This window comes from Schistosoma haematobium, chromosome 1, assembly GCF_000699445.3.
Source record: "Schistosoma haematobium chromosome 1, whole genome shotgun sequence".
Lineage (NCBI taxonomy): Eukaryota > Metazoa > Platyhelminthes > Trematoda > Strigeidida > Schistosomatidae > Schistosoma > Schistosoma haematobium.
Window position 1 is genome coordinate 31,181,053 of NC_067196.1, and position 13,994 is coordinate 31,195,046.

The 13,994-nt window shown below is 32.2% G+C and overlaps 1 protein-coding gene across 1 annotated transcript in view; it reads left to right on the plus strand.

Moving 5' to 3' along the window:
• Nucleotides 1-504: 504 nt before the first annotated feature.
• The window catches only part of ANKRD13A (Ankyrin repeat domain-containing protein 13A), a 33,758-nt gene continuing 20,268 nt past the window's right edge, over nt 505-13,994 (plus strand). The window contains exons 1-8 of the mRNA XM_051215692.1: nt 505-536; nt 4,497-4,611; nt 4,652-4,787; nt 4,828-4,998; nt 5,948-6,094; nt 6,767-7,010; nt 9,955-10,021; nt 12,152-12,388. Coding sequence (XP_051073706.1) covers nt 4,516-4,611; nt 4,652-4,787; nt 4,828-4,998; nt 5,948-6,094; nt 6,767-7,010; nt 9,955-10,021; nt 12,152-12,388 — 1,098 coding nt within the window. The 5' untranslated portion in view covers nt 505-536; nt 4,497-4,515. The remainder of the gene's footprint in view (nt 537-4,496; nt 4,612-4,651; nt 4,788-4,827; nt 4,999-5,947; nt 6,095-6,766; nt 7,011-9,954; nt 10,022-12,151; nt 12,389-13,994) is intronic.

The window sequence follows — 13,994 nt, forward strand, 5'->3', positions numbered from 1 at the left end:
TATTTCACTTTCATACGAAAGAAAACACTGATACAATCATATTCAGTAGATTCCCTATTCAATAGCATGATTTATGTTTCACATCAGATAAAAAACAAACATCTTATCTGTCTTAATCGGGATTCTTCTTACGAAGTGTGCTGTGATTGATAACACGCAGTGCCACACGGTATCTCCATCTCTTTCAGTGTGACCCGAAACAAAATACCAGTGATGAATGCAAAAACATTGTCAGTTCATGTGTGTATTGTAAAGACAAAGGTATACAGACTTAAATTTTGATTGAGAGATGTCTTCATCTATTTATGTTGTATTATTATTGTATTACTATAACAATGTTTTAACTTTATTCATTTTGCTTATATTATTTATTAGTACGTAGAAACGTATAAAATATGGATAACACTTTCAAAAGGCAGCTGAATAACAATATTTAAGATAGATGACGCTGAAATGTTCGTTAATACAGTTTGTGTTTAACTGCATCTATTTCATCAACCGCCTTATAACCCTAATTTTAAAAGGTTTCCCAGCAGGTATGTTTTGCTGTTCTGTTTTTTTGTTACATTTACTTGTTAGTTCAAGTAAACCCTCGAAGTACAATCCCTATCGCAACTCTCAGTAATGATCTCGATATCCCAGTATCTTTTATGTAAAATATACTGATTATTACAAAACTTGAACAGATCAATATAAATTGATCAGAATATGCTGCCATATAGATACATATGAGATGTATTACTATGGTGAACCTAAGCATTTCACTATAGTTAACCATTTTTCGTGGCCAATGTGAGTAGACCTTTACGGAGTGTCTTTGAAACTTGTTTGTCAAGACGACGTGACTATATACTGTAAAAAAAAAACCAAGCTCATAAACTTGCATTTGAAGAACAAATATGATTCACATTGATATTTTTCTGGTCCAGTTGCAAGAGTGAGTCAAGGTTTGAGGGTTATGTATGCCTTACACTTTGTGTTCATCATATTAATGGGCTTATGTAATCTCGATTTCTTTATCGAACGGAAAATCATTTATCGTTCGGTTCTTCTCTATCAAAATCTACTCAATATTTCTCGATCACCTTGAAATTGTTTCAGTGTGCAGATGCTTGATTAAAGTGCTAAAACCTTCACATTGGCTTTACATTGGCTTTTACTAATTTCTTTATTCAGTCAATACTATCTGCCCTGAGTTTCCTTGATGTAATAAATTTGATTTTTCAGCCGTTACCGGTAGATTCAACTGTTATTTACTAAGAACTTGGTTTCTCAGTAGCTATTACACAATATATATTCTAATTTTTGAACTCTCTGTTTAGTATGGTTGTTGATGTATGTTGTCAACGTATAACTGATGAGGCTGTTACATTTACTGAATCTGCTTTTTATGGCTAGTGGAAAGCATTTATAAGCCGTCCTAAACTACACTGTAGAAGATACAGACAAGAAAACTGCGTTTTTTGCGGGATAACTTTCTTTGATTGAAACCTAGAACTTAGTCAGATCTTAGCATAAAAGTTTAATCTTTGAATTTGGTTTTAAATATAAAAAACACAGATAAAAGTAGTTGCGACTAAGGCCCATGGCAACACTAAAGTCTGTTGTCAGTTTTCACATAGTCATGTGACCTCAAGCTTTGTATGTCATATAGGAAACAAAATATGGTGTGGATATTTTGATCATTTCAAGATACAACTTTAAAGGTGCGTACATTGAACTTATCCGTTAAAATGCAGTAGTTGTTGATTGCAAGACGTCATTTGTAAATGTATTGCTTAGAAAGAAAACTTCAAGCCCAGTAAATACAAAGGTTTCTTCCTACTTAAATTACTGATCGAGCCAGTGATTATAGCAAACTGTCATCAGGATTTATAACTTCAAGTTGTGTTCGCCAGTGTTGTCTGCTTTCCTCACTTTTGTTTAGTTTCATAATAGGTATGCTTGTAGAAATAAAACTTTCGTGGTTTTACTTTTCAGGGGTTGATGCCCTTATTTGTTGACTCAGTATACACAGATGATATAGTTCTTTTTAATGAAACGCTGACAAAATGCAGTGTTCTGACCAACTTAAGCAACGATTCAGGCGCGTTTGGGATTCCATTTTCTCTCTCTCTCCCTCTCTCTCTCTCTCTGAATGTAAAATGTTGCTTCAGGATTGTCTTTCGTCATCGCCTGAATTTACGATAGGGAATGAGGTAGTTGAGCTTGTTGATCGCTTCACTTCTCTTAAGGTTCTCATCGGCATTGACAGATTGTTGTCTCAAGAAAGCTCGATTAGTATTTCCCAACTTGCATCACTTTTGGTGTAGGTGAGATATTCGTCTACCAACCAAATGAAGAGTTTACTGTTCATCAGTTTACTATGTTCTGCTTTGCGGCCGTAAAATATAGCCATAAAGAACAAACAACATTCGTTGGTTACTAGTATTCGACCATAGGTGTCTTAGAAGCATCCTCGTGTATTTTAGGACCACTGAGTAAGCAATAGCTGAGTTAGAAATAGGACACTTTGTAAGGATGGTAAATTGATTAATAAGGCAGTAAATGTTTATCAACTAAAGTAGTTGGGACATTTATTAGATATCCTCAACCATCGCCTACCTCGATAGGCTATGTTGTCTCGTGTAGGAGTAGGCCGAAAAAACGTTAAGGGCTGCCAAACCAAAACATAGCATCAGTTCATGAAGTTATTGGTAATTGAACTGAGCCATGTAAACTGGTGTAAAGTACCTGGTTGGAGTCCGTTTGACTATCGTAACCAATGTTTAAAGACTATAAATGAAACGGCTCAAAATCGTTTGCAATGGCACAGGTACATTCGTTCTTCCTGCAAATTCTAGACCTCTGAAGTCCTCATAATTTTTCTCCATTTCACTAATTTATATTTCTTGAACCAAGTCATCGATGCTTAATCTTTTCGATTACCACTGATACTAATAATACCATTATTACTCTGGGACTTGGACTAACAATTTTATTTTTAGCGGTTACGTCTTCTGGTTTCATGTGTTTAGTGAACACTTGATCATTACCAATTGCTAAGTCACTTTACTTATCGGTATTTTCACTCGAAGAGTCATCTGATAAGCATGTTTGTAGCCCAACATTCTTAGAACTTGAGCATTTGATCCTGCATAATATATATTCGAGTACCACCAACGTTTGTTATTCTTCTTTACAACTCGTGAAACCCTGATACACTGGGACACCAAATGTAGTGCACAAACATTTTAAATAAATCGAATTGAAATTTCATAAGTTTAAACGCATAATAGTTGAGTAAAAATAATTTATGAAGGTCCCTTTTTTTAAATATACATCTTTGTCCAGGAATAATGTAGTGTGTACAACAGTGCTATTGTTGCTCGTAATTCTGACGTGCATTTGATAACGATTTAATCCAATAAGTTAGATTGCCTCTCGCATTTCATATCGGAAGTCACAGTCTACGATTATATGCCAACCCAACACAATTATCCTTCAATTTACTATTTCTAGCCATCAGCTATTAATCTCATTCGCCAAATAAATTTTGAACACCAACGCTAGACCTTTCTACTATTTTTAGTGAATAATCACCGAAATTGAGTGACAAGGTGGACTTTTTCTATAGAGTTATTAAACTCCAACAGTTCCGATGGGAGGATCCGATGCAGACATAAAGGCGAGGATTGGCAAAGCAAGGGCCACATTCCTACAGTTGAAGATTATATGGGACTCAAAACAACTGTCAACTGGTATGAAGGTCAGAATCTTCCATACAAACGTCAAGAAAGTTCTATTGTACGGAGCGTAAACTTGGAGAACCACTACAGCCATCACCAAAAAGTATGAGTATGTATAAACAATCGTCTACGCAAGATTCTCAATGTTTGTTGACCGAATACCATCAGCAACAGCCTACTGTGAGAGAACAAAACAACTTCCAGCTGAAGAGGAAATTAAGAAAAGATGCTAGAAATGGATAGGACATACATTGAGGAAATCATCAAACTGCATCACGACTCAAGCAATAACTTGAGATCCTGAAGGGAAGTGGAAAACAGGAAGACCAAAGAATACACTGTATCAGGAATCGGGAGCAAATGTGAAGAGGATGAATAGTAACTATAAAGGATTGACCAGGATAGAGAATGCTGGTGGGTGGCCTATGCTCCTCCACGAATGGTGACAGGCGAAAGTAAGTAATAGTTTCGATTACATTCCATTCTCATGCACACTTGCATACTTAGGCTTTCGCCATCAAATATTGTCTTATGGATACATAATAAATGTGACCAGAATCATAGGATGTATAAATAATGAGTTACAAACTTAAACATTGTATTAGACGACCACTAAACTTTCCAGTTCATACAAATGCTTTGAATCGAAGAAGCTATCTACGCAAGATTGATAACATGTTAATGAATCGTCGTTTAGATTTAAAAAGTAATAAACTCTATAACGACCCTTCTTCAATCGTAATATTTTTGATGCTACTCTCTTTTTAGTTAATTCTTACAATACACAATGACGACGGAAGATCCAAAAGTACTATACCCTCTGCATTACCATGTTTGGAATAATGATTATATGGCTTTGGATGAGCTACTTCACCAGAAAAAGGTACGGATATGCATAATTTGACGAAATGCATTTTCACTAGCATGATATAGAGAAACTGGATCCTCATGGGAGAACCCCATTAATGTTATGCATTGTACTTGATCATTTGGAGTCTGCACGAGTTTTACTCCGCCATGGTGCAAACGCTTGCGTTTCTACTAGTAAATTCTGGACAGGTATTTGTTTCGAAGTTTGATTTTATCGATAAAAATTTAGCTGCACAGGAGGCCATTGCAACAGGAGACCCTGAACTTGTTAAACTAATCTTGGTTCATAGAGATGCTCAGATTGTCCGTCATCAGGCTGTTATAGTTGCAGATTTACTACAGAAGCTCAGAGAAACCCCCGATTTTTATATTGAGATGAAATGGGAGTTCACTAGTTGGCGTAAGTTATTATATTCTCATCACATTATAAATTTTGGTGAAACCGTTGAGGTACTTTGTATTGTATACATATGTATCGGCTAATCAATAACGTTTCAGTAGCTAACCTTTTTAAGCTTGATGAATTTATAATACTTCTAAGGTAACTATTTGTTGTAAAATGTAACTTAGTAAATGTAGTTGCACATGTTATCAATAGGTATTTGTAATATTGAGATTAATTTGTTAACAGAATTTTTTCTCCTTCAGTGCATGTGCTCTTACAAGTAACCTATTGAAAATTATGACCGAATAATCAAATTTAAATACAAATATCTTAATGTTAGATTATTTCTAATCTTGAATATTAGCGCTATTGATCTACCAAATAACAGTCAAAATCAGCACTAGTTTCACTTATTTTGGGATATTAGTATTTTATTATGAAAATAAACCTTGTGTTCGAATCTGCTTTAGTTAGTGATTTTTACACTAGAGATTTAACTGAAAGTCTTTTATAGAGAATTGTTTTTTATTGTTCGGTTTTTTATTCGCAATGAATAGAGTTGTTACTTGTTGACTTCCGAACTTATCGTCATGTGACTTAGTGATTGACACACTGCTTTCGACCATTAGGTCACAGTTTCAAGCCAACCAGTATCCCTAGCTCTCTCACAAAATGTGTATTTCAAAACCTAGCTCATGAAGCTGCGCTTGGCAAGATGAGTTACATTAGAAATCAAGTTTATTTCCAACTTAGTCATAATCAACTCGGTAAACGTTTGCATGATGCTTACTTTATTAGAGAGGTTTTTAAAAGACTAAACGGGTTCATTTTTTCCGAAATATGTGAATTATATCTAACCAAACGTACATTTTTCTGAAGTTGTTTTTCTTCAAACTCCACTTAAAGTCGTAAATTTATTTATTTATAAAGCGTCTTGTCGATGTGCTTCCTAAATTCGTTTTAGTACCACTTGTATCGCGTATGTGCCCAAGTGATGTTTGTCGGGTATGGAAATGTGGATCAAATGTTAGAATTGATACGAATCTACTGGGATTTAATGGCTCAGCATCATGGGTTCGTGGTCATCTGAGCTATATGTTTAGAGCCGGAGGTATGATATCAATTATTTTCATATGTTACGTATTGGTTCCAGTAAGGTTTATAAATTGATGTCTATCATTCTATGCTGAATATTCAATTTCCAGGTCAAATAGATCTCTCTTTATTTGGATATAGAGCAATTCTATGTTTTATATTTGTGAGCAATTATCAAAAGAGTGTATGTTAAATGTGTTTAAAACATGTAAACGATGTTACCAATTATCTATTTCGACTTGCTCATTACTAACTTCACTGTGAACAAATTAGTAGTATTATGTTGTGAAAAGAAACTATTAAACAATTGATTAAGTTAATATAGAGTCACAGATTGTCTATCAGTGTAATAATGACCGAAATGTAGGCAGATATTAAAAACACAACAATATTCACTCTACATATAATTTTTTTGGTGGAATTATCGCCACGTTTACTCCTGAAAAGAATATGTTGATCCACTAAGAAATTAAGACGTTTCATGCAAATACGTTTTGTGTTTAGGAAGATATATGTTTTTGAATGCTAAAAAACATTTAACCTTGTATTTTATGGTCACGGCTGAGTTTAAATAGTGTAGTGAGTTATGTAAGCTTTTCACTTGTATTGTTTAAGGTCTTGTAAAATAGAAATTAGTGTACACATCCAAGAAGATATGTTATCATGTTACTTTTTCCTGCTTATCTAGAATCTGGAGCATATATGGATGAAGTAAACCACACTGATAGAACTATTTATCGGCATAACGTAAATTTACTTAGTCGGTCCGATGGAATGGATAGCACACCAGGTGCCGGAAGTGGTGCCGGTGCTGCAGCTACTGCTGCTGCCCAACTCTTTGTACGTGAACCTTCGGAAAGTACTATTGCAAACAAATTAACTCAACCTATTTTCGTTACATATTTGGATACAGATAAAATAGAGTTTGAGAAGTGAGTTCTCTTGGTCATATAATATATACTTTTATATATTAGCCGAAAATACTTTTTTTTCCTTTGGCAATAGAATTGTCGACTGACTAACAGCTTCTCTTGTGATTGATTACTTCTTCAAGATATCCTTATTTTAATTATGTGTGTGTCCATATGGATGTTCTATACGCAGTCAGTGTGACATCACAGTCAAAATCTTTAACAGAAAATATTCACAAATCCAGTAAAATATTTAGTTAAAAATATATGGTTTCTATTAGTTTGGGATAAATATAAAATTCATTATGGTACTATTAGTTGTTATAATTTGATTTCGAACATCCTATTTTTTAAAGTCTCATTCAAAGTCAACTTCATAATAACTTGTTACTTATCGATTTTATTACAAACTTTCAAACTCTAGAGTGTTAAAAGTAGTAACAGTATTAGTAAAAAGAAAAGAGATTCGAGAAAATATGGGTTCGTGAAATAAAAAATAATAAGATAGTTTAGAAACTTAAGATTTGAGGAAGACAAAGAGTGAATGCACCTACTCCATTTCAAATGATTCTAAGCTATGTTATCTAAAATTTCGAACCATTGCTTACAAAAATCCAAAATAAAATCAATTTGTATGGGTGTATATATATAAACATCTTACTCAGGTAGTGTTTTAGTGTTGGTTATATGCTTTGCTGTAAATAAAGCATAGAATCTAAACTTTTTCATTTTTATTGGTCAGCAAGGTGTATCGTCAAACTCGACGAAATCCTTAGAGCTGTATCATTTAGACCGATCGATTTATACAATGACTGGGTTACCAATCGATTTCTTCTAAAATGAAAAATGTTCGGCAACTTCAGATATTTATAACATTTTACGAATTTTTTATAAGTGATCAGTCAGTCAGATGCTATGTGAGACCCGACTATAGCTGTTAGCTTGAAGTGGTAGTTAAATCGGCCCATCGTAATGACCTGATCAAGTTATGTTGGGTGGAACAATATTTCCTTTAAGCCCTGTAATGTTAGTCAGGTCAGTTGGAGGACGGTAAAACTAGGGTGAGGTCGTACTTCCGCCTGTACTGAGGAGTGGTGGTCGTAAGTTGTTTCCCTTGGGCAACTAGCATTTGCAGCAACATTGCTTTTTCACAACAAAAGAAAGAAGTTAGAAAGGTTCAGCTTTAAAAATTTCACACGCCACCAATACACGGATTTCCGTCCTTGTTAGTAAAGGTTTTTGAAGCGTAGAGCTAGCATATCACAAAATTCTCACAGAAAGGCCACATGTGATCGATTTCAAGCAGTTTCTTTCACAACGTAGTCACGCCACCATGTCGGTACGACCAGAGCTAATCCAGTTTTTCTTCAGGTCCATCAAGAAATATCATTTCACTGTTTACGCGATCGGGAAGTGAAAACCGACTTTATACCTCTAACAGCACTAGACGTCCTGTTGTTCATAATTGGATTACCTCATCACTTCCTAATGTTCTTTTTATTCCCATAAGTGACTGGATATGTGATGTACACTTTGCGGTTCCAGAATTTGTTTTCTCATAATATTTGGCTCATAAACAAAGTAAATTCCCAGCGGATTTCATCTCAAATCAAGAGCTACAATAAAGTGTTCAGTTATCTGAAAATTGCTTCTGAATACGAAATCTTCCATAAAATATGCTTATAGATCAAAAAATTGATGTTTAATTTGTAGTGATCTTTGTATTCGACAATTCACTTTATACGCATCTCAAATTAACATGTCCGACACGTTCCCATATTAATGAATAAGCAAACATTTTATTGTAAAGGGAAATGAAGATATTTATAAAAAAAGTATCTGACGAAAAGTTTTTAGTTCAATATTAAATCCCTGTAAGAGATGTAAATACAGCGAATTATTTAAGTAAACCGTCAAAATTTATTTAGTTAGACATTACTTTTAAATATTTTCGTATCACAAATTCACAGACCATTTTCTAGTAGGTCAATAAACTTAGAGTGGTATAATAGCTTGACTTTTAACCAGTAGGTCAGCGGTTTGAATCTCACTTAATTCCGGTTTGGACAATCGGATAATATTACTAGCCGTCACAAAAGTGTAGTTGAAGTCTGAGTTTATTATCCCGTATTTGGATAATGAACTACACCAAGGATTTGAAAATATATATCATGCAATGTTTTCTTTTAATTTGTCTGCGTAGTTTGATGTAGAATACAGTTCATTTAATCTTAAATAGTATGGATTGATGAATGGAAATAGTTCAGTATGTGTAAAATCATTGTTCAGACAAGTACACTAAATATATTTACTGTAAATTTTCTTAATTATCTACTATGATTTATGTGGTTAAATAAACAAACCGTGTGTTCTTGTTGAATGAATCCATATTAGTTTCTGTAGTGATTACTAGCTAAAAAATAATAAGACACAAGCATATAATTATGCAACCTTATAAGGACTTGTACTTCATTGATTTGAAAGTTCGTATTTAAAATGATGAATTATCAAAAAATTTGTATACTATTTTATTTAGATCCTTCAATGTAGATACGAGCAACATTTTTAACCGTTACAAAACAAGCTTTACTGAGTTTGTATATGAAATGATAGTTACCTGTTTGATAAATTAAATAATCGAATTATTTATATACTTATTTAGTATTTCCCAATATAATGCTTGTAGTGATCTCCATATTGCTATATTTCACTTATAATCTAATAAATAACGATTATTTGAGTGCAATAATTTTTAGTTGACTACATTTTGACTACCATTCGTTGCTTGTTCTTGATAGAGTTTCTCCATTTAAATATTTCTTTTAATCAATGGTTGTCTCTTTTTCTGTCTACTTAGTTCATATTTTACTATTTTGTTTCATAAATTTCCCCAGTTAAAACATTTTTTTATTGGTTATGAATACATGTATACTTATTGGTATGTTTGTCTGTATTATACATATAGAAGTAAATCGGGAATTTTAGGTTGGCGATCTGATCGTAAAGAAACTATCAACAATCATCCTTGTCAAGTAGGTTAAATTAAAGGCAATTGATAATCAATTCTGTTTTATTCATTTGCTTATTAATTCAATATATTTTATATAAATAACTGATAAATGTTTCTTCGAACTAATAAGTATTTCTAATGCATTTCAAATAACAATCCAAATTTAACACTGTTTTATGTAGTTTGTACATAATTGAATTACTAAAACGAAGTCGATTAAAGAAATTGTGAATAAAGCAACCGATTGATTTTAGTAGAACAAATAAAAAATTATCGAGCTTAATTATCTACATATTAAAAATTAATTATAAAACAAATATTCAGCATTTGTAGAGTTTGGAGCTTAGGAGTATTTTGAACTATTAAGAAAAGGTAGTCTAATTTTCAAATAGTGAATTCACGTTTTGTTTAATTGATATCTAAATTGAATCCCATACACTATTCATGAAATATACAGAAAAAAAGTCAGTTTCATAAAACTCTGGTAAGATACTACTCTATCTGGGACATTGAGAGATTTATCAGAATGAGCAAGAATGGGTTTTATTAAGATTTTAGTGACAAAGGTGTTAGGCCGTTGCTAATTTTCATAGAACATTACAATAATAGTTATGTAAGAATCACGAGACGAATGTTGAGAATAAGTAAAATACAAACAGTGGAAGAAATATGAAAATATTTTACCGATGGCCAAAGTAACGAAAGTAGTTGTACAAACTTTTTTTAAATGCAAAAGTTTGGTTTGTGAACATGGATACCAATGGTTTCAGCAATGTACAAAAAACGAACTCGTAAATCATGTAGCAAATTTGATAGAATTTGGTGGATAACCTTAAAAGCTCGATTCATTTATTCTTCACTTACCAAATATTAAAAAAATGGAAATTTTCACTACATTACAATAAACTCAACTTATTAGTTTGACATTAACACAAGTGTATTTTTGTTTGATTTCATTTATAAATATTATCATATATCAATCAATTTTATAACTGAAGTAAATAAACGTAAAAAAAACAGCATAATAAGATTGTATTGTTAATTTATTATTCCATTATGTGATTGTTTTCAAGTGTTAGTAGTATTATTTAAAAATAAGTTACCTTATACCCATCCATGTGATTTTCTGTTAATAACTTAAATATCATTTATGATGTGAATTAAATTTTCTGTTACAAAAAAATAATAATTAAAAAAAAAAAGAAAGAAAAACACTAAGGTTATATGTACAAAATGATGTAGATGAAGTAATAATTATGTCTAAATTCCATTAATTTCATCATTGTATCGTGATGAAATGCAGACATTTATATAGAACATACATTTACATGATTAGTTGTTATAAAAGTTTTCTATTGAGAAAGTTCAGTCTTTCGATGTATATCAAATCTCTACTATATAATGTGTTATTATTGTAAATATTTATGAATGAATTTGATATTACGTTGTTAAAATATATATATATATATATATATATATATATATATATATATATATATATATATATATATATATATATATATATATATATATATATATATATATATATAATTGTATTAACTTTTCTGTAAAATGAATATATATGTAACTCATGATCATGTTATAGTAGTGACATTTTTTCATTGATTCATGAAGTTGTTTAATCCACAGAATGATAAGAAACATTTACGAATGGAACAAAAATCGGTCCTTCTATCTTGCATAAGGTAGGGTTGATATCTCTGACATGTTAATTGATTAACTTTGAGTATTAATCTCTTAGTAAAGATAGTGTATTTCCTACAATATTTGTTTCTTTCAGTAATTAAATTCATATGAGTAATGGTGAGTTGTAAGGACTTGTATCATGTTAAAACAGAGATTATCCTTATAGTAAATTCAATCATTTTTGTAATGTTCATATCGATAGTCTAGATAATAGCCCTTATTTATAAAACTCAAATTTAATTTGTCAATCTAATAACGGTAAAACAAATCGTGATAACAATCATAAGTAGTCTATAACATACCATAGAATGAAAAAATACTCTTACTTTGTGAGTATATTTTACTGCATTATAAACCGCCTAGTTAGAAAGAAATGAGAATTGAATAGTTAAAGCCACTTTTTCTTCTAAATATGAATATCAGTCTGTTGTTTTTTTTTTCTAAGGTATACTGTGCATCGAATGTACAAATCATCACATTACGTCGTACAGAACATTTAACTGAAGAAAATCTACGTGATCTTAATCAACAGCATAATTCTAATGATAATGAACATGGTGGTGTTTGTGGTGTCAGTGGTGATGACATAGTATTTCCAGGTGGTCGAGGCAATTTACTAACAAATCTACTACAAACAGCCGCATCTGAAACTAAGACCAAAACTGATTTAGCTGTTACGCATGTAAATTAAATGAAACACCTATTTTTTTATTAGTACTAATTATGCGAATAATTGATGTACAATAATGTATTGTAGGTTTGTTTTTTCATCATACTTTCAATACTAGGATGATGAGCTAATTTAAATTTAACAGACTGTGACATCATTTAGTATAACTAGCAAAATTTGAGGTTACTGAAATTTTTTGTTACTATACTGGGTTTTTTTCATTATGAGTTGTTACTATGATTACTGATATTGATACAATGGATAGACTGGTTACTGAGTAATATAAAATTGAACTATGCATAATGATTAGTAATGTTAGTTTAACTGATTAACTTATTTTTAGATGAATATATTGTCTACACTAACTAAAATCAGACCTGCTATTTTCATATTTGTGGTTTAGTGTGCAGTCGTACTATGTTAGCTCTTTTCTTGATACTTTATATGGACACTGTAACGATAGTCTAGCATAGGAACTTATACTTGGTCACTGAGTCGTTTGTTTCATTTCACTAAAATTCTAAAACTATTTATATTGCCTACTAATTTTAAAAAATGCTAGGGATCAGATTCATTTTGGTACTAGAAGTATTCGATATTTAAGAAAAGTCAACTAGCCATAATCTACATAGAGCCTAACATTGGTGTGATTTAGCTCAGATTGTCATTTCAGGGCAACGAGATGAAACTAACAAGATGAATACCAAGAGAGTTAAAATAGTCTTGGGAACAGTGTTAGTAAAAAAATACTGTATTGAGAATATAATCCATGAAGACAAAATGAAAAGGCATACACGAAGGAATAGTGAGACTTAAGATCTTCAGGAATAGGAACAACGAATGCATCTTTACCATCATAACCGATCTGAAGCATTTCATTAAACATTTCCAACTATTAATCGTGGTTATATCAAGGACTCCAACCAGGTGGTCTACACTTACCAACACAGACCACACCAACAGTCAGTGACTTCAGATACGCCTTGCTTTGGCCATCGACAGATCTCTTCCAATCTGTTCCTACTCCAACCAGCACTGTGTCGGGGTAAACGGTGACTGGACCTACGTGACACGTTTCCCAGTCACCTAAGTCGTTAAAGGTTCACAGTTTTACCAACTTATTTATCGTCTTTACCTAGTACTCTATGTTTAATCTCACCATAGCCTAAGTGATTGCTCCGTGGTACATGAGCAATGTTTCTAAGACACCTATGATCAAAATTCTGCAGACTTTAAATGTCTTTTACTTTCCTAGGAAAATGTGAACATTCACTTAGCCAAGTCCAATTTTCTGCTGCGCTAAACAGATGTGACTGTATAAATATCCCATGGTTTCCTCAACTTTATTGACAAACATTCCGTTTATGTCTTTAGACTGTGTCATCAAAGTAAACTATTTTTCGATTCATGATTAAATTTCCATCAATAGGGCTTATTGTTTATTGATTTGTCAGTTAACGTCATTACCGTTAGAATACTCCGTACTTATAGTAAATTATCTACCACTTCATCAAACAACCTACTTTCGTACTTTATAGATAACTGTCATGTAACAAGTTAGGGACTAGTTGATGGGTCACTGAAAGCACATATTTACCAGTCCTATGAAATATGTTCA